Source organism: Notolabrus celidotus, chromosome 14 (genome assembly GCF_009762535.1).
Source record: "Notolabrus celidotus isolate fNotCel1 chromosome 14, fNotCel1.pri, whole genome shotgun sequence".
NCBI lineage: Eukaryota > Metazoa > Chordata > Actinopteri > Labriformes > Labridae > Notolabrus > Notolabrus celidotus.
The window spans coordinates 9,725,706-9,746,348 of NC_048285.1; the positions used below are offsets into that span (position 1 = coordinate 9,725,706).

At 40.2% G+C, this 20,643-nt stretch overlaps 1 protein-coding gene and 1 long non-coding RNA gene across 2 annotated transcripts in view; one reads left to right on the forward strand and one right to left on the reverse strand.

Moving 5' to 3' along the window:
- Positions 1-543: 543 nt before the first annotated feature.
- On the forward strand, positions 544-17,633 carry kcnj5 (potassium inwardly rectifying channel subfamily J member 5). The gene is made up of 3 exons (XM_034701415.1): positions 544-618; positions 2,803-3,676; positions 16,773-17,633. Exons 1-3 carry the CDS (start codon positions 556-558, stop codon positions 17,156-17,158), a joined length of 1,323 nt encoding a protein of 440 aa, XP_034557306.1. The 5' UTR covers positions 544-555; the 3' UTR covers positions 17,159-17,633.
- LOC117825519 overlaps positions 1,687-20,643 on the reverse strand; it is a 40,105-nt gene continuing 21,148 nt past the window's right edge. The window contains exon 2 of the long non-coding RNA XR_004633860.1: positions 1,687-3,683. This is a non-coding gene — a long non-coding RNA (uncharacterized LOC117825519). The remainder of the gene's footprint in view (positions 3,684-20,643) is intronic.

The following is a 20,643-nucleotide window of genomic DNA, read 5'->3' on the forward strand; positions in this document are numbered from 1 at the left end:
AAAATGGTAATGAAGAGCCATTTCAGAGCTGAAAGAGCCGACCTTCATCGCTGAGCCGAGCCAAACAATCCACATCACGAAGAAGAGCCAGAATTCCCAAATGTGGTGTGAATGGGTGAATGTAGCATGTAGTGGAAAAGCAATTTGATAGGTCAGTAAAGAACAGATAAGCACTAAATAGGTACAAGCTCATTTACCATTTACCAAAACACCTCACTTTGATTAAGATCTGACCTTTTTAAGAAGCCCTCATGGTTTTCTGTGGGCTCTGTACTAAATGGCTAACATTGACATATTGACAGTCTAAACCAATTTAAATGCCAGGTGGGTAATAGGGTCCCCCGGGGGGGGGGGTTGCACTATACATCAACACCAAATTGTTAGTGGAGTACTAATGTATGCAGTGCTCAATGAGGAAGTGTATTTTGCACGTCCAGAGAAGAAAAGATTGAAAGGACTAATAATGCCAATACTTAAAGAAATTCATATCTTTGAAATCTTAAACTGACCTCAGTATATTTTTTTTATCTTACAGGTGTTGAGCTTCAGCTGAGGATGGCAGGAGATTCCCGAGTCCTCATGGACCACAACATGGAGATAGGAGTCACGCCTGCGCAGGTATACAGCCACTACTGAACTACTAGTAAAAGATGTTCTGTTCAAATACACATCTTTTCAAAAAAGGGAAAAGTGGAATACATGGGAGACATTGTAAAAGACAGAGGGCATGGTGATGGAGATTGATTCAAGAAATCAGAGGAAGAATCAAGCTTGGAGAAGGTGTGGAGGGAAGGTAATGATTAGAGGGAAGTGAGCCGTGTAAGGGAGAAGAAATTAGGACTGAGAATGAAATAATATTAAAAGCCTGCTAGTTAAAGAATAGAAGCTGTATACAAACTTCACGGTGTAAATAAGCTGTATAGGTAATTTAACATGCTCCAGAGAGTACAACAGTACCTGATTCTCTGGCTTAGATAGATATAGATTGGTTTACTTGGCAGGTGAGATTGGAAGTCTGGAAAAAGAAGACCCAATCAAGGATGCTTGGCTTGCGCTAGTTATCTGTCCTGATTCCCAAGCTGATTAAAACTTGTACTGTCCACCCGAGTGTGTCCAAAAAAGCTCAATGAAGGAGAACACCCAGTGCTTGTACTGCCACGCAGAGAGAACTAATGAATTTGTTTATCGACTATCACCCCCATAGACCACATTGACTAAAAAGGCCAAAGATTGGGAGGCGTTGCTTTGACAGCTTCATCTATCATTCAATTAGCCGCAGTGTTGAAATAAAAGGGCCTGTTTTGGCTGTATTCCATCTGAAAGCAGTGTACTGATTAACGTGGTTAAAAAAATGTTGTGTACATTGCATGATGTTGTCAAATAAAGGGGTTTAGTTTAGAAATGCTGGCCTGACTTTGTCCCGAATAGATTTGGGTCCAATATCCCTGAGCACAGCTGGTAATAAGGGAGCCCACTGACATTTAGTGAATGCACTGTCATCTAACCACTAATTGCGATGCCGATCAATAAGCATTGTCTTTCAATTCCTCTTTGTTGAAATGTTCCTTACACAGGGATCACTCAAATCAATATGTGAAAACTCAATACTGCACATGCAGGCCTGACAATAGGCATGTACGCAGGACTGCAATGACACAGCACCTGACATCTCAAGGCAACCCAACAAACCTATCTGACAGATTTTATTATCACATCTCCACAATTGTACACACTGTAACAATATTATAGCATCTTGAATTATTTCCTCTCCATGCTGGACTGTGAGAGTGATCGTTTTTCTGATAGAGGGGAAGAGCAGTCAGGATAGCTACAACGGGACGCCAGATGTGAGCAAGACTCTAGAGAGAGATAGATCACAGGTGTCCGATTAGCAGCAAGATTCATAGGACACAAGAGGTGTTTTCTTGCCTCTACACAATGCTTTTCGATTATCAGCTGAGATTGGAGGGTGTCAGTGTGCTGCCAATGTGTCCTTTGTCTGTTTGAAAGGTGCCTGACAGCTCTGTCCTCCTATATGTTTGTCCCTTTTTCTATATATTCAAGTGTGTGTCCATTCCAAAAAGGGGGGTAACTAAATGCAGCACCTGCAGGAATACATTCCCAGGCTTTGCATAAGTCAATATTTTTTTATCATGTTTAAAACAAACAATATTAGAATCTTACTTGTTTGTGCCTGAAAGTTGTTTTTACATAATACAATGCGTGTGCCCAGGCATATGCCACTCTTTTTAAGGATGCCATAAGAGTCCATTGGGAAAAGATGGAAGATCTGTTCCTATCCAGGCCTGCCAAAGTCCCAGAGGGTGCGGGGGGAGGGAACACAGGGGACAGGGAGAGAGGCAGGGCACAGCTGTGGGGACAGATCGCCTCGATGGAGCCGAGCCAACATAGACAAAGACCTGGGTGCCCTTGTGTCCTTATTGTGTCCTTACTTTCTCCTCTCCCCTGTATATAAAACTGCATCCACTGACACCTACAATGTCACAGTGGAGAGGCACAGACCAGTGACTTTATAGCAGCTCTTAATTTTATTTGCCTCCCTGCCAGCAGCACAGAGCAGGGTGGTATTGGAAAGACTGAAAGGAAATCTCATTTAAAAGGTTAACACCTTCATCCCCCAATCCAAACTTGATACAACCGTAGAGAAAGTATTTATGGAAAGAAACCGCAGTGGCTACCATTAAGTACACCCATTTTGAGAAGCACTTAAAATGATTCTTATCTTTCTCTTTCATCCCTTGACTTTGGTTTCCTCTCTATTTTCTATTCACTTCAACATAGGTGAAGAAGCTCCCTAAACACTTGAGGGAGGCTCAGATCTCAACAGAGCGAACCCACTTGATTTCCGACCCGGCAAAGAAGCCACGTCAGCGATATGTGCAGAAGGACGGCAAGTGCAACGTTCATCACGGAAATGTGCAAGAGACCTACCGTTACCTCAGTGACTTGTTCACCACGCTGGTGGATCTTCGATGGCGACTTAGTCTCTTCATATTCACCTTGGTCTATGTAGTCAACTGGCTTTTCTTTGGCTTCCTGTGGTGGCTGATTGCACTAATCCGTGGGGATCTTCTGCATGCAGATGAGGAGGGCTGGACCCCCTGTGTGGAGAACCTAAACAGTTTTGTCTCAGCCTTCCTCTTCTCCATCGAAACAGAGACCACCATTGGGTACGGTTATCGAGTAATCACAGAAAAATGTCCAGAAGGCATCATACTACTTTTGGTGCAGGCCATCTTGGGTTCCATTGTGAATGCAATGATGGTTGGATGCATGTTCGTCAAGATCTCACAGCCAAAGAACCGCGCCGAGACCCTGATGTTCTCGCACAAAGCTGTCATATCAGTGCGAGACAACAAGATGTGCCTGATGTTTAGGGTAGGGGACCTGAGGAACTCTCACATCGTGGAAGCATCGATCAGAGCAAAGCTGATCCGCTCACAGCAGACCAAGGAGGGGGAGTTCATCCCACTCAACCAGACTGACATAAACATCGGCTTTGACACGGGAGACGACCGGCTGTTCCTGGTGTCGCCACTTATCATCTCTCACGAGATCAATGAGAAGAGCCCTTTCTGGGAGATGTCGATGGCTCAAATTGAGAAGGAGGAGTTTGAGATTGTGGTGATCCTTGAAGGCATGGTGGAGGCAACAGGTATGAACTGTGGGGAGATCAAGGGATGAAATAATGAGAGGGAGAAAGGTGGGAAGGGAAGTCATAAAAACAATAGATAAAGAGATCAACAGAGGCAGACACTGATGAAATGTTTGATGCAGGAAGTGAGCTGAGTGGGAGGGATGGGAAGATGTAAATGGATGGAAAGAGAGAGGAGGCTGACATGGAGATACATTGCTTAAAAATGAGAGGCAGAACTGAGTACCTGTAAGTGCTGCTGATTGCAAAAGATAATATTGTAATGGATGGAAAGGCAGAGAGACTAACATTACGAGACAATACACTCCCTAAGTGAGACATAAATAATATTAATGCATTTCATTCCTGAGTTAGTGCAGGTTTTAATGAGGATTTTATTGTTTCGTGGAAGCTGACAAATGGTATTCAGAGGCAGGTGAAAATGGTGCTTTCATCAGGACTAAAACACAAAACATGTCTTAATCAAGAGATCATTTCAGCTGAGTTAGAAATCATTATTTCTTTTAAGTGAGGCAGACATTTGGAATAATATAATGCCATTACAGCCCTGCAAATGTTCTCTGTCCCACATTTCCACTGTTGCTACTCCAAGGTTATGTCTTTGATATTGTTTATTTCAAAATGAATGAAGTGAAGCTACCCACACTGCTGGTCTGTGTTTTGGGTAAAGGCCAAACGGCCCTGAAAAGTGCCCCAGGCTGGTTACATTTAGGACGCAGACGTGACCAGGTGTTTCTGTAAAGTTCCACAATGCTTCTGTTTTGTAGCACGAGACTGTACTCAAGACCTCTAAGAGCAGAAAAACATCTCAACCAGACAATCCCAATGTTTAGATTATCACAACGACAGATATTGTGAATCACTGAATTTGTGAGATTCAAAAATGGCTGACTGCTAGCTGTTGATTTAATGTTCCAGCGTGTTTTCGTGAGGTATTAGCTAAATCATTTGTATCCCTTAACAGAATGGTTTATTTGCCATTGTTAGACAAATCACTCACTTTTAATTACAACAATTTAAACATTTGTTAATTATTACATATTGCGTCAGTAAATGGCACACACTGATTGAGCAGTGAATCATCAGCACACATTTCTTGTTTTTACTCAAGCTCCCTAATGCGATCAGGCAAAGCTGCTCATGCATCTGAAAAGGTCTACTCTATTTCATATAGATTTTTTCCATTAGTCATCAGGTTTCCTACTCATACTTGACTCAGGCATTAAATCACCTCTTACCCCTAAGGCAGAGATCATGGAATCATACAGGGGACAGGGGTTGTGCTGACACCGTCCTTGACCGCATGGCAACAGGCCCCTCTGACCGTCTAGTGGCCCTCCCTCACGTCCCCCGTTGACCTTAGTGAGACTTGTTTGAGGGGGTGGTGAATATAAGCCTTAGTAACAGGATGCTGCAGTATTTTACGATGTTTGTTCACAAAAAAACAGGAGCACAAAGTGAAAGAAGTACAAAGGCTGTTTCTCTATTTAAGCTATTCAGCATTCAGTTCTAAAGCTGAATAAGCATCCTTAGTGGATACTTCAAAAGTGATAAACCTGCTTGTCAGTGTAGTTATGTATCAATATATAAATAGCCAATACTGTGGTTTGCAAAAATAATGTTCTTGTTATATTATCCAGTACATCTTTTACTTTGTGTTCTTTGTTTGGAATGAAGAAGTAACATTTTTGGTCTGTTTCAACAATGCAGTGATCTCACAAAGCCGATTAAGTGGAGGGAGATTAATTTCTGATTGCTCAGAACACTAAATATTAAACAAATTATGAACCATGTCATAGATACTGGCACATAGAATAGTAACAGAGTAATGTTGGTGTCAGCGGCTTTATTTTCTCTTTAAAGCCACCGCCAACATCCAGGTTGGTTTAACGGATAATTGTGAATTAGTTTCCTAAAAACACTCACTTATGTTTCTCAGGCCCTCCTACAGCATTTGGCAGAAAAGCACAACACTTGATGCCCTCATAAGTGATGAAACAGCTCAGTAGCACCATTAATAATGCATTAAATAGACACAACACAGAACACAATCAGTTGCATTCCATTAGGTAATAAAACCACATAACCGATATGATATCAAATCATTTTACAAGTTTGCAATTTAGGCTCATTTCTGTGATGTTTTATGGTCATAAGTCGTGTACAAATTCATAACTTAAGTGAAACACAATTATATTTTTTGCACAAAGATTTGATGTGCTGATACATATTGATACTTTATTCTATTATCCAAAGAATTGCCCTTCATCAGTTCTACTCACTCTTATTAAAACCTTTTTGGATTGACAAGTTTGAAATGAAGTAAAAGCACAAAACTTTAGACATGCAATTTATTCAAAAATATAGTTAGGTGTCCTGTAGCTCTGCCAAACATAAGCTAAAAGTGTTTACACCTGTAGTAGAAACCCTTGTTTGAATATTTAAATAGCAGTAAAGCATTTAGAGCATCTGAAATGATCAGTGTTTAGTCTGAAAGCTACTTCTATGGAGGCTGAGTCCTCTGTTCTACGGCTATCTATAAATGAAGGTACTAAATGTTTAGGACCCTTCTTGTTAATTTTTCATCTTTGCTGTAACAGCAATGTAATAATCATTTGCTAATCTTTGTGGTGGAGTATTTGTAAACATTAATGCACCATATTAAGTTATCTTTTCATCAGCTCTTTGGGAGCCGTTCAAACATGACTTTTCAATGCAGAGATTTTGGTAGAGTTTCTTCAAATGTTTGTGATAATGTTCTGCTGTGCCAAAGGCTCAGTCATGTGCAGCAGTATTGCCATACAAACACTGTTTTTATTACAGGAGTGTCTCTGAGGACAGCAGGTTTCAGGTTACTCTGGTTCTTTTAAAAATAAGTTATTTATATTAAAAATAAGGCTTGCTTTATGCAGTTTCTCAGAATCGAAATGATCTTGCAGCAATAATGTTGCAGTGTAAACAAGACTGTCTTTGACTTTTGTTTTTAAACCTTTAAGGAAAATCTTGGAAAATAGTGGCAGCACTTAATCCTGAAAGAGAAAGGTTGGTGGCGTTTTACTGTACATGGAAGCAAGATTGAAATGGAAACATTTACGATCAGCAAGCTTAGAGTTAAGAAGTAATTTTCCAATGATCAACATACAGCAAAGCTAGCTGCATTGACATGGAGCATAACATTTCAATTAATGGCTAAAAAACCTAAACAGAGTAAAAATGCTCAGTATAAACACCTTAATCTGAATCAATTCAACTTAATTTGGTTGTAGAGGGGTGGTAAATTAAAGTGTTCCCATGTTAGCAGTACTTCTATTTGTCTTCCCGCTGTGTTCTTTCTGCTCATACCCAACGTCTTATTGCACATAAACAGTGACGTGCGGTTCTTCAGCCGTAGCTTTCTCATCCTCATGGTGGTAATGTTATGTGTCGCCAGGTAGCTGTACCTAAAAAGCTTTTAGTAGGCACATCTACGCCTCCTTGCACTCAGTAGGAGTAAGGTTTGGTTGATATGAAGCTGTTGCTTGAATAATAACAGCAAAGTAACGACAACTTCTCCACTGAATAGGCAGTAAATATCTATCTTCGGGCGAGGTAGCTGATCACACAAAAAGTCTATTTGAGCTTAGACCGGAAGAGGAGAGTGGCATGTAACATAGCTATTCTGATCAGATTCGTAGGTGCATGTAAACACAGGACTCGTTCCTTCAATCAGAATGATTTAGATCGGAAAGAGGAAATAGTGTCCATGTTAACGTGACTACTAATGAGCCATCAAAAGTAAAGCCCTGCCAAAAGTGACAGCCACTCTAAAAGGTACAAAGCCCATATTCTGCATCTACAGCTCCTACTATCGGCAGAGTCCGTGAAACGAGTGGTGTGGACCTTTTAATGTGTGCCATCCAGGGGAAATAAGCTTTGAAATGTTGACACCGCAAGGCAATCTGTATCCTCTTTTTTATGTGTAATTTGTCAACATTTTCAAACTTAGACAAAAAAATTGTCATTCACAAAATTATTTAATAGAAACTGCTTCAAAATAAACCATCAGTTTCTTGGTTTCAGTTACATAAATGAGTCAACTGTGAGTTGCTGCTGTTCGGCCTACGTGCCGATCCATAGCTTAGTCAGCACAACACATCACAATATTTTCAGGTCTTCAGGGCAAAACAAAAAGTCACCACAACAAGTGTAAACTCTGACTCACATAAAAACACAAGAACATGACCCTGTCAAACAACAAGATATTTATTAGTTTTATTGAAGACATATGATGTTCTATAAAATGAATGGGCATTCTATTATGAGAATTTTGCATTCGATAACAAATGACCTGTAATAACCCGCAGTACCAGCTGGGGATGAACTAATGCTAAATTGTAGAAAAACAGCAGACTTTTCCGAGACAGAGGAAACTGTGTTACTGCCGACTTGCTTGGAGTGCTAAATTTGACTGCCAGCTCACCTTGCTTGGATGTAGTGTTTTATAAATGAAACATAAAACAGAGATAATTTATTTGACATATAGGCTCTGACATAGTAACTGCCAGTGAGGATAAATCAACTTTAGCACATCAGAGACTGGAGAGAGGCAGGAAACACTTTCCCCCAGGCAAATTTAGAGTCAGAGTCTACAGGTATAAGCTGGGGTGGAGGTAATAGCCCTTATGAAGTGCTGCATGAGACGCAGCAGCAGCAGCAGCAGCAGCAGCAGCAGCAGCAGCAGCAGCAGCAGCATGTGACCGCAGCAGTTAAACCTTCAATGTCATCATGACACTTTGACATATCAACAACTGTAAAACAAAGGTGCAACCAATAACATTATCAATGGTTTTTCCATTTTGAGAGCCAGTAAACCATGATGCACAACACACACATGACCTTGACACTGACAGTGACACTCCTTGATGGGAAGCAGCCGTGATCTAAGATGAGTGTGTTTGACAAGTCAAACCGTCTGTTGTGAGTGAGGTTTGTCAGTTACAGAGTAAAGGACTTCATCGTGTCTCTCCGCTCCTCCCTCACTCTTGCATATTTTATGCTAACAGATCATGCTGGTGTTTTGTAGGCTGTATCCTGTCGTGTGCATTTGAGTGGAAAAGTGTTCTTGCTGCTCTGCTTTTAGGTGACACTAAGCTGTGTGTGTGTTACATGCTGTGAAAATCCCCAGCTACAGCTTTTGTAATGTAAGAAGCTACCAAATTCTAATCGTCCCTTTCAAGGCGCCCTTGTTTGCTCATTGTTTGTTTGTTGCTTTGTCGCTGTTGGTCTGAAAGGGAAACACAGCTGAACACAATGATATTATGGATGTCAGCAATTACAGTGATTAATGTTCTACGAGTTCAGTTATATCTTAAGCAGAAATAAATAAAAGGAATATAACACGAAATGGTGAGCGTGCTCCGTGCATTGCAGTGTAATTTATCAAAGGACTGGAGTGGGTATTTATGAACTTAAATCATGAGTTTCATCTTCCAAATGTGTGTTTTGTTTACAGAAAATTAAACCCGAAAATCAGACATACAAACACAGCTAAATAAAGTAACCTCTTTTATTATAATGGCTGCTGCCAGCTGTCAAGTCTTCAAGCTCATGACTGCACAAAAGTACAAGAGTCTTCAGTACTCACAACATCCTGCAGCAGACATTCTCAACCAAGTGTGTCAAACAAGATGAATTATTATTTGTTGTTATATATTTGTTATATTGATCGTTTTTTTTTTACAAATATTAAACTATAAAAATGTATTTTATGGAGCCATAGGCTTATCACCACAGGAAGATTATCGTGATATTTGCAACTGTTTATACCAGGGCTGTGACAATATCACAATTTTACTCTTTACTGTGGCCAAAAATATTTTAGATAACAAAATGATTGCCAAATTTATTGAAACATTGGTAGAGAACAATATATATATATATATATATATATATATATATATATATATATATATATATATATATCAGTCAGATGAACCTTCAACTTTGCTCTTCATCGCCTCTTATTTTTTTGTTAGTTTTTGGGGCATTTTTGCTTTTATTGATAGGACAGCTGAAGAGATACAGGAAACGTCAGGCCACAAACGTCCCATCTTTTTTACAATATCCAAAAACTCCCAAACAGGCAACTTTTTGGGGGTTCAGATAGCTAGCTGGCTAGCTGACAACCCAGTCTTCTTCTTCTTTTGTCCCTACTGCTTCTTCTTCTGTATAGTCAATACAGGTTTGTTCGACAGCCTTAGTTGATACTAAACATTTCAGAGTCAGCTGTCTCTCTATCAGAAGGTTGATGGTTCAATCCTAGCTCTTGTAATCACATGTCGAAGTGTTCTTGGGCAAGCCGATGAAACCTAAATTGCTCCTGGTGACATAGTCAACAGTATGAATGAGTGTAAGTGGAAATAGCTAACACTGATGGTCACACTCTATAGCATCCTCCGCTATCAGTGTGTCAATGTAGTGTGAAATGGGTGGCGTGACAAGTGGTGTAAAAGCTCTTAGTCATCATAAAGGCTAGAAAAGCGCTACACTAGTTTAAGTCAATTTAACATTAACCAAATAAGTTATAAACACAATTCAAATGCACCAACAGCTATTGTAGCTGTGTGTGAGGAGTCTCTGTAAACCTGCACATGCAGCATCTGAAAAAATGAAGTAGTGAAACTTGAATCTTGAAATAAAATGATACAACCATTAGAATTAATAACAGCTTGTGCTGAATCTTCAAAAAGCTAATAGGACAGAATGAAGATGAACAGTTCTTCACAACACTACCATAATTGGAGCATTAAGTATTAGCTAAACTGATACTTTGAAAACAACATATCAAAGAGTATGCCAACACCTCAGACACTACAGAAAATCCTTCTCACAAGGTCTGAAAGATCTTATAATTTCTTTGCTGATCTGGTCACAGAAATAACAAACATTTGACAGATTAAATATGGAAACTAGGCCACTCACATCCAGAGGGAAAGCTGAAGAAAAGGTACAGATGCTTTCCTTTTGCTGTGGCACAACACGCCTCATCAGTTTGCCATTTCCATCTATCTTAAAGCTTCTGGATGATGTTACTTTTGGTGCAATGTATTTAAAAACAGATCAAATGTAACTTACTGCCTTTTGAGAATCAGCAGTTGTCCAATGAAGGACTGAAATGTGATCTAAAGAGTTGTGGCCTTGGTTAGTTTGTGGCCATTTCCAGGAAAAGGTCTCTTCAGCCAAACTTTGTGAACTTGTGATAGTCCTCTGAAAGTACAAAACAGGGAAGAGACAGCCAAGTGTCTCTAGAGGATGCTTGGTGTAAGGAAGCTTTTGATCCAAGTATTTAGATAGTTTCAATAGTTGTGACATCATGATAGAAAGCTCATTGTTGAACTACTTACTTACACCTAGTTTAACACAATTGGTCAATCTGCTTTTAAACTTGCTGCGTTATCATCTTCTCATAGTTGTGTAGTTGTCTTCATGGTAACACGCCGTAGCAAGTACCACCATAAATCTCGTGTTATAGAAGAGTTGCATTTAGTAAGTACATGGCATACCTGTCTAGGAGGATAATGGTCCAGTATCAGTTTTGACTCTTGAGATTTTGCACTTCTCTCCACCAGAGAATGATGGATCAAGGTTGGCTCATGATTTCGCCAGTGAATTCTCTATCATCATGCATATTTGAAATTCTTTGCTCTTCAATCTATTCTTTGCTTTTATATCTCGGCTCATACAGACTCATGAATTTGTGCTCAGTATTCTCTTGGGTAGAACCTCCTTTTGTTTCCTAATTCCTTTTAACTGATAACACCCTCTTCACTAAGAGTCTCTGCTGGGCAGAAATGAACGTGGCTCTTTTGGTCTGTATGGTGTCCATTGCTTTATGAATCTGAAACAATAATAGCAATAGAATTAAATACTTGACTATGAGGTTTGGCATTTTAGGTCATATAGACGCATGGTCACACTAAGACTGTTTCATAAACTGTTAGAAATCATCAAAATAAAGGTTGAAAAAGCTAGTGCTCTGAAAGTTTGATTTAAATGCAGTGTTTCCTCTTCATTGAGGATTTTTACGCCAGGTGTGAGTTAGTGACAAAGACACAACCCGGAGACGTCTGTTTAATATTTGATGTTTGCCGTTTTAGCCGCTCTCACTGTAAAAAGCTCTGCATCTAGAGCTTGATTTATCCAGTTTGGTGAAACATCAGACACATTTAGTAAGTTTGGATAAACTCCTTGGCATCAAAGAATGCCGTGAGCTGACTGTCTTTCAAGAGCGCCTGTCACTGCAGGTGCATTCAGGGACCGTCGCAAAAGTGCAATGCAGACCTGTATTTTGCGTTCATGGCATTTCTATTTGAATCAAGAGAAGAGAATCAGATATATTGGTCACATTAGGACAGTTTTCTTTTGACTTTTTTGCAGGGTAGATTATTTAACTTAAGATATTACAAAAGCAAAAGTGTTGAAAGAGAGAAATGTTGCCAATTTTAACACTTGGTAAAACCCTGATACCGATATCTGATCAACTACATGAAATATTTAAAAATAGATAGATTGTCGTGGCAAACCTAGGGGAAAACACTTAAATGTATTAATCCAGTAAGATGTTTACTATTTTGTTCCAATTACAGCCTTGTTCATCTCTATTTCTTTACGGAATTTCTTCTTCTTTTGTCATAATTTAAGTAGGCAATGTTAAAGGGATTTTTTGGTTTTTCATAGTAGGCTTGTATGAGATACTCGTCAACAGTAAGTGTATTACCCACAGAGGATCTTGGTCAGCTCAGCCCCTTTGTTAAGAAAGCGGAACAGAAGCTATAGGCTATTGACCACTTTGCCGTCTGAAAGCCCATTTGTCTTACAGTATTCGCAGACGCGACACGTGTTCCTCGGCCAGCAGCGCAATGATGAAAATAGTGATAAACAAAGCAAAAAAAAGAAATGACTTTGCAGCTATAACAAGCAATGGGAAGCAAAGGAGTCGTACGGTTAAGCCTGTCAGCAGCAACTCAACAAAAGCTCTCTTCACTTCATGCCTTCTGGAATTTCTAATAGGACATGAAGGAGAGCATGACCTAACACAGCATGCTGTGACCGAGATGCATAAAAAAGGCCATGTTGGCAAAAGGTATAAGCAATAATGGTGCTTTTTTCACAAAAGACTACTTGAAACTGTCAAGAAGAGCAATACAAAATAGTGAACTTGGTGAGTCATGTCTCTCTGTTGGAATTTATATGAATCATCTTTTCTTATTTTCACTGTAAGGCTCCTCCAACCTGTGATTTATCTTGAGTGGTTTTCAAAGTGAAGTCCAAGGACTGTCACGGATCTGCAAGGGTGGGATCCAAAGTTAAGAGTGGAACCATTCATTTCCACCATAATAATTTAATCTATAAGCAACACAGTGACATAATATGATAACTTTGAGCATGGTTCGATACAATTGGTATTTAAAATAGCTCTCAAATGGAGGTCTGTGATATAATTTGTCACTTTAGGTGTACTTTTTAAGAAAAATAGAGGTTTATTAAAGCTTCACTGTACATAATAATACAGTTTTAGTAACACCACAGATCATATGCTCATTTCTTGCTTTTATACTGTACAGTCATGGCCAAAAGTTTTGAGAATGACACAAATATTACATTTTCACAAAGTCTGCTGCTTCAGGGTTTTTAGGTGTTTTTGTCAGATGTTTCTATGGTATAATGAAATACAATTATAAGCATTTCAAAAGTATCAAAAGCTTTTATTGAGAATTACACAGAATTCACGCAATAAGTCAATATTTGCAGTGTTGACCCTTCTTTTTCAAGACCTCTGCAATTCTCCCTGGCATGCTGTCAATCAACTTCTGGACCAAATCCTGACTGATGGCAGTCCATTCTTGCATAATCAATGCTTGGAGTTTGTCAGAATGTGTGGGTTTTTTATTGTCCACCCACCTCTTGAGGATTGACCACAAGTTCTCAATGGGATTAAGATCTGGGGAGTTTCCTGGCCAAGGGCCCAAAATCTTAATGTTTTGTTCCCCGAGCCATTTTGTTATGACTTTTGCTTTATAGCAAGGTGCTCCATCATGCTGGAAAAGGCATTCTTCATCACCAAACTGCCCTTGGATGGTTGGGAGAAGTTGCTCTCGGAGGACGTTCTGGTACCATTCTTTATTCATGGCTGTGTTTTTAGGCAAGATTGTGAGAGAGCCCACTCCCTTGACCGAAAAGCAACCCCACACATGAATGGTCTCAGGATGCTTCACTGTTGGCAAGAGACAGGACTGATGGTAGCGCTCACCTCGTCTTCTCCAAACAAGCCTTCCTCCAGATGCCCCAAACAATCGGAAAGAGTATTCATCAGAGAAAATGACTTTACCCCAGTCCTCAGCAGTCCAGTCCCTGTACCTTCTGCAGAATATCAGTCTGTCCCTGATGTTTTTACTGGAGAGAAGTGGCTTCTTTGCTGCCCTCCTTGACACCAGGCCTTCCTCCAAAAGTCTTCGCCTCACTGTGCGTGCAGATGCACTCACACCTGCCTGCTGCCATTCCTGAGCAAGCTCTGCACTGGTGGTGGCCCGATCCCGCAGCTGTAACACCTTCAGGAGACGGTCCTGGCACTTGCTGGACTTTCTTGGGCGCCCTGGAGCCTGTTTGGCAACAATTGAACCTCTCTCCTTGAAGTTCTTGATAATTCGATAGACGGTTGACTGAGGTGCAATCTTACTCGCTGCTATAAACTTCCCTGTTAGGCCCTTTTTGTGCAATGCAATGATGGCTGCATGTGTTTCCTTGCAGGTAACCATGGCTAACAGATGAGGAACAATGGTGTCATGCACCATCTTCCTTTTAAAGTGTCCAGTCACTCAATCATGACAGATTGATCGCCAGCCTTGTCCTCATCAACACCCACACCTGTGTTAATGTGTGTGACACCTGTGTGTCATTGAAATTATGTTAGCTGGTCCTTTTGTGGCAGGGCTGAAATGCAGTGGAAATGTGTTTTTGGTGATAAAGTTCATTTTCAAGGCAAAGAGGGACTTTGCAATTAATTGCAGTTGAGTATATGCAAATTGCCATTATAAAAACTGAAACAGCAGACTTTGTGAAAATTAATAGTTGTGTCATTCTCAAAACTTTTGGCCATGACTGTACATTCTTACATCATACCCACACTGCTGTGGCACTGAGCTCCAAACAAAATATACTGTCCCTTATTTAGAACTGAGTTGATATGCCACTAAAAGAGTGAAGAGAGGTAAAACAGTGGCGTTCAGCAGAGCAGGGAACTCTAAATGGTGAGTGATGCAGACTGCAGCAATATGTGAGCCACTGGTATCCTCTGATTCAGAAAGCCTCTGAAGTCTTGTTGTTATCACGTCCTACTCGTGACAGCAGTAGCTCTCTTGGCTTGTGGGCATGAGCTCACAGTTTACATAACTGCTCCACCAGGTAACTTGAGATCTTTCCTGCCCTCCAGTTAGCAAAGAAGTTTCTCCCCTCTCTCTTTGATCCATTGAGACTCATTTGGCCCCTACTACCATCTTGTATCTGCAGTAAACAGCATGTCATTGTTGCTATCATTATCTCTTTAGTTTGGTTGTACTTTTGTCTCTTGGTCTCTGATGAAGGCTGCAGATTCCAACCGCTGATAAGTGCACTACCGGGGGATGAACATTGCGTCTGCGTATAGTGAAAAAATGAAAGGGTTTTCTGACTGCAAAGCAAAGTTCTTAATATACTGCACATCTACAACAACATAAGTGTTTGGGTTTGAGTCTCTTAAAATTAGCTTAATTACGCACAGAGTTGACCTCGTCTGCAGAAGCAGTTAGTCTAGCATCCGTTCTGGAACTCTGACCATGACCCCTGTGAGTAATAAAATTACTATTGAATTGTACCTCATACAGCCCCTCTTCACAAAAAAAGAGAATATTGAATGAACATGAGAGACTACAGTGGGTAGCATGCTACCTACTAATGAGAGAGCCTTGTTACCATGGCACGGTTCATAGCTTGTTAATTACTGCGTTTTAAAATACATTGAATAACCACAGTATTAATAACTGTAACCTGAGATCATTTACACCAACATCTGAGAAGGGCAGTTGGGGGCAATGGCTGGGTCTAGCCTTCCAGAGACCACCAAATTACAATAACAAGAATAATTAAGACTAATTATTATGCTTAATTTTTATTTTCCTGTTATCAACTAAAACAATTACCTGTGATGAAAATCAGCCCACAAATTCTACAAAACAGTGTGAGTTATGTTAGGTTTGAATGTGCAACATTATGGAGATATTTTTGTGTGAGCCTATGTTGCCATCATTGGGGTTGCTAATTCAAGAAACACTCTTGTAGGTGTATATTATATAAACAAACAACCCATGTGGTTTTACAGGTTTGGGGACTTGTTGGGACAAATCCATTTCAGGGTCTTTGTTTTGTACAAGCTGCGTTGCTAAAAATGGCTTCCTGGGGCACTAAATGGAGCAGAGCTATCATTGATGTTATTAGTTACACCTTGAATATTTCTCTTATCACTCAAAGCAATTCTATAAATAGACCTGCAGAATATGTCAAAATGTATCTCTCACTCCACTAACACTGTAGCCTCTCTCTCTCTTTCCATTTATAAAAGTAGTTGCTAGACCGGGATGCCAAATGTGCTCTTTTTTCCTCTAACTTGTTTTTTTTCCAAAAGGCAACCCATGATTATAAATATTGACTCTTTAATCTAGTAATCCTCTTTGTGTGAATAAAGCATGTATTTATTCAGCTCAGGCTCTAAATAAGGCTGTATTTAGATCAGCCGTGTTTCCTACATTACAGCAACATGATGTATAGGCTTAGAGGAAACACAGTGAAGGTTTTTGCCCTCTCTCTGTAACCATGAATAATTTACTGATTCTTCTTTTTCTTACATTCTTCATCTGTGTGTGTGTTTGTGTGTATGTGGGTGCACTACAAATTAATGTACTGCGCATGTTGGTGTGTGTGTGTGTGTGTGTGTGTGTGTGTGTGTGTGTGTGTGTGTGTGTGTGTGTGTGTGTGTGTGTGTGTGTGTGTGTGTGTGTGTGTGTGTGTCTATCCATACCTTTGGCAGGAATGACATGTCAGGCTCGGAGTTCCTACCTAGATACAGAGGTGCTCTGGGGCTATCGCTTCACACCAGTTCTCTCCCTGGAGAAAGGCTTCTATGAAGTTGACTATAACAACTTCCACGATATCTATGAGACCAATACCCCTTCCTGCAGCGCCAAGGAGCTAGCTACTAAGATACGGGAGGGGCCACTGTTGCCTCAGCTGTCGCTCCTCAGCCCTGAGCCCAAAATGCATACTTTTGACCCCCTAGACCGCCTGTCCCAACCGGACCCGCTCAGTCCGGATGAGGACAAGGAGGAGAGAGATTCAGGGGGTGACAGAGGAGAGACCAATGGCTCTGCCGCAGCTTTGGAGGAGCCACCCCTTGTTGATGGACTGCCTGACTGACGTAACTGAAGGCAGCATCAGCTGAAAAACCCAGGAGAGAATTGACAAGAGGGCAGGACAATATAATGCTTCATTTAGCCAATGGCCAGCTTGTTCCATTGCAAAGCCTGGAGATACAAGACATCTGTCTCCAGCCCCAACTCATGCAATACTCCTCTACTAGAGTGTCAATCTATAGTATAGATTGGTTTTGTAGACACGTAAGTACACATATACAGACACACACGTACAATATCTATATCTACACTTAAAGGTCGGTGGTTCAGATTGTCTTTTTATAATCGCAATGACCACTTACTGCTATAACAGCTCGAGTTGTATTATGTAAATTTGAGTTGAAACTGGTAGCCATAACAGAGTACCATTGGCTTTTTATGGATACTGCTATAATATCACTCTAGATTGTGTTGACTCACCTTCATTTGATAAGTCTCATAACTCAGCTTATGTGTCCGACAGCAGCTTCTGCGTTGTAATGAACCCTTGATATTGATTATTTTTTCAAAATGTGGGGGGGGGGGGGGGGGGGGGGGGGGGGGGGGTATTATTATTTACTTTCTCTGTCAGTATTGTTGATATTCTGTGTCAGAAACCCTTTTCACCCTTTAGTTTGCATAGAGACAAGACATGATGTAGGAATCTGCTCTGTAAAAGGCACTGTGTACTCAGAACCACTTCCCTGTTTAGCTTCTTTGTTCACTCTTCTAATGCTTATTGTTTATGCTCTCATTCTTTGGTACTGGTGTCTCCCCAAACTGCTTGGATTTTGACCCAAAAGTAACCAATTAGTACCTCATTTTATACTCATTTTCAGGGTTGGAAATTAACAATTATAACTACGCAAATGTTAAAAGCTGTATTTGCTACTGACTCATAAGTAAACAATGATCTTTATCAGTTGAAGATTGGATTCTCCTCCCATCTGCAACAGCTAAAACATTAATTCCAAGCCCTGTTGTGGGTACAGAAAGCACAATCTCCCACGAGGTGTCCCACACTGACCTGACCACCCACTCAAGCCACTGCTCCTGACTGATGCATGTCAGTCCTGGTTAGACATTCAAATGTAGATTCAAATATTTATATTAAATATTTATGCTCAACTGCTCTTTGCAATGTTCTTGATTTTTATATACCACACATATGAATATTTTAGATGCTCCACAAGCCAAATGAAATATGTATCCATTTATGTTTGTTTTGTTTTGTTTTAAATATTTCAAAGACATTCAACTTTGACATTTCTCGGCCACATTAATGTTGAGTCTTCTGATGATAGCAGCAGGTTTTTTCCATCCAATTACAGCAATCTTTGTCTACTTTGTGATCATCTCTTTTAATCGTCAAGTCAAGCCTTCACCTTAATGATTTCAAGTCCTCTTTGTCCACGCAAGTATCAATATGCACTTTGGCCCTGTTCCACACCTAGCCCCTGGGTCTTTTCCTTGAAAATGGTTCTTTGACCTCGTTCCTACTCTTTAAGAAGCTGACACGTGTCCTGGAACTGACAGAGCTTACAGTATTTTTAAGAAAACGTATCTTTGAAGGGACACATTTCAGAGCTAGCATGCATGAATCAACCCCTATGCGTCTCATCGCTGGGTAGGTTTATTACAGTAAGAGATACAGGGTATTTTCTAGGCATGCAAATTATGAGATTTATACTATATATTATCAGATAATGTATTAATATTGAATTATCTTTTGTCGAAAAAATGAGATACCTAAATCTTTAAATTTCCCACTCCATTTTTTAAATGCTTGTCTAATCAATGTATTGATTTTCACTATGACATTTTAGCATCTTACTATGTATTCCATTTGCTAAACAACATGTTTATCATTAGAGAGAGATCATCTTTCATAGCTGGAATGTCATCTGTTTTCTGTGTGTTCTCATGGGAATAAACATACTATGGCCAAAAGAAGAACATTTCCTTGTTAGATAATATGTGTACGGATTCAGTGTGTGTACGTGTCTGCTCGTGGAGGGGGTGTATGTATTAATCTATGCACATAACTTTGTAATTGAAGGTATAAAAAGTATTAGGTAGCCTTTTTCATAAAATTCATTACATCACCAACAGTGTGACAAAACGACCGATTTAACCCTAAGCTCTTTGTTAGAAGAAAAAACAACCTGTATCCCACACAAAAGCTTTCTGAAAGTGGATTAGTTGTGTATCGAATCATGAAAAGGAAACTCAAGCAACCTTTAATTATCAACACACAGCAATCTTGTCTCGCTCTGACGCTCAAGGCAAAAATTTCATCTTGCATGGTGTGAAAACAAGAACAAGAAAATGGATGGATAACATCACACCCTCTTCCCCTTTCTTTCTCAATATGAAATAATCAATTAAAAGTGTAGAGAATAATGTCTGGTTCCATCTCTGTCCCAAACCCTCCGTGTGCTTAACTGCAATCTACCAGTAGTTGTCCAAACCTATAAAGGCCAATAAACAGTTGTTTCTCATGGGTTATCATGATTATAGCTCCTGGAGTCCTGAGGACTTAAACAGCCTCCCTGAGTCAGCTTTGTGTGTCAGGAAACTACAATTACACAGACCCCTGCACACACACGGAAGACACAATCACAAAAAACAGCTGGCAGACTGATTAAGGCCCCTACAGCTATTAACTAGCCACAGAGAAAAACACTGCAAAAAGTCACAGGGGTAATCGCATTTATCCAGCGACTACAGAGCACAAGCAGTCATAAAGAGAAACCTGATGTTACATTTAGTGGCCAGCATGTCAGAGAATCACTGAATCACAGCAATATGCCGTCAAGGCTATTCTTGTCCGAGCTATTAAATTTGGAAGCTGGATCGTCAGCAAGCTGACAGCCCCTGATTCAAATCTGAATAATGTACGATGATGAATATAATGCATCCATTGAAGGGTGCATTGAAATAGGTACAAGGCAGGTGCATGTGGGAGAGCATGGGTGTGAGTGTGTGTGTGTGTGTGTGTGTGTGTGTGTGTGTGTGTGAGATGGAGAGAAAGAGAGGGAGTGAGGGAGAGGAATGATCAGTCATCATAACCTCAAGCCAAAAGCACACAATTGAACCCACAAACGCAACAAAACACAGAATTATCCATTTAAGCGTTTGCCAAGTAAGATGTGCCCTTTGACAATGAGGGAATTATGAAAGGAAAGGAACAAAGAAAAATTAACTTGCTAAAGCTGATGAATGGCACAACACCAACAAAATAACTAGCTATTGTTCTTCCTCTTCCACAGCTAGCTAATACCCTTTTTCTTCCCCCCCTAAATAATGCATGCATGTGACGAGGAAGGAAGCACATAGGCCATTAACAACTGTGTAGACAGAATAAAACATCCTGCTCAAGAAAGAGATTTACAGTCCCAGGGAAAAAAGCCAAGTGGGAGGAAAATAACTAGTACAACACACCAGTAAGTTCTTGCCATATTCTTCTTTTGTCCTCGAGTTTGGCTCTTGAAAACAAGCTGACCTCGT

What these genes read in the sequence shown, in the direction of transcription:
- kcnj5 (XM_034701415.1), top strand. Translation starts at nt 556, where the DNA reads ATGGCAGGAGATTCCCGAGTCCTCATGGACCACAACATGGAGATAGGA. An exon ending in TAGGAGTCACGCCTGCGCAG is followed by an intron (nt 619 to 2,802) that starts GTATACAGCCAC and finishes ACTTCAACATAG; the next exon opens with GTGAAGAAGCTCCCTAAACA. An exon ending in AGGCATGGTGGAGGCAACAG is followed by an intron (nt 3,677 to 16,772) that starts GTATGAACTGTG and finishes TACCTTTGGCAG; the next exon opens with GAATGACATGTCAGGCTCGG.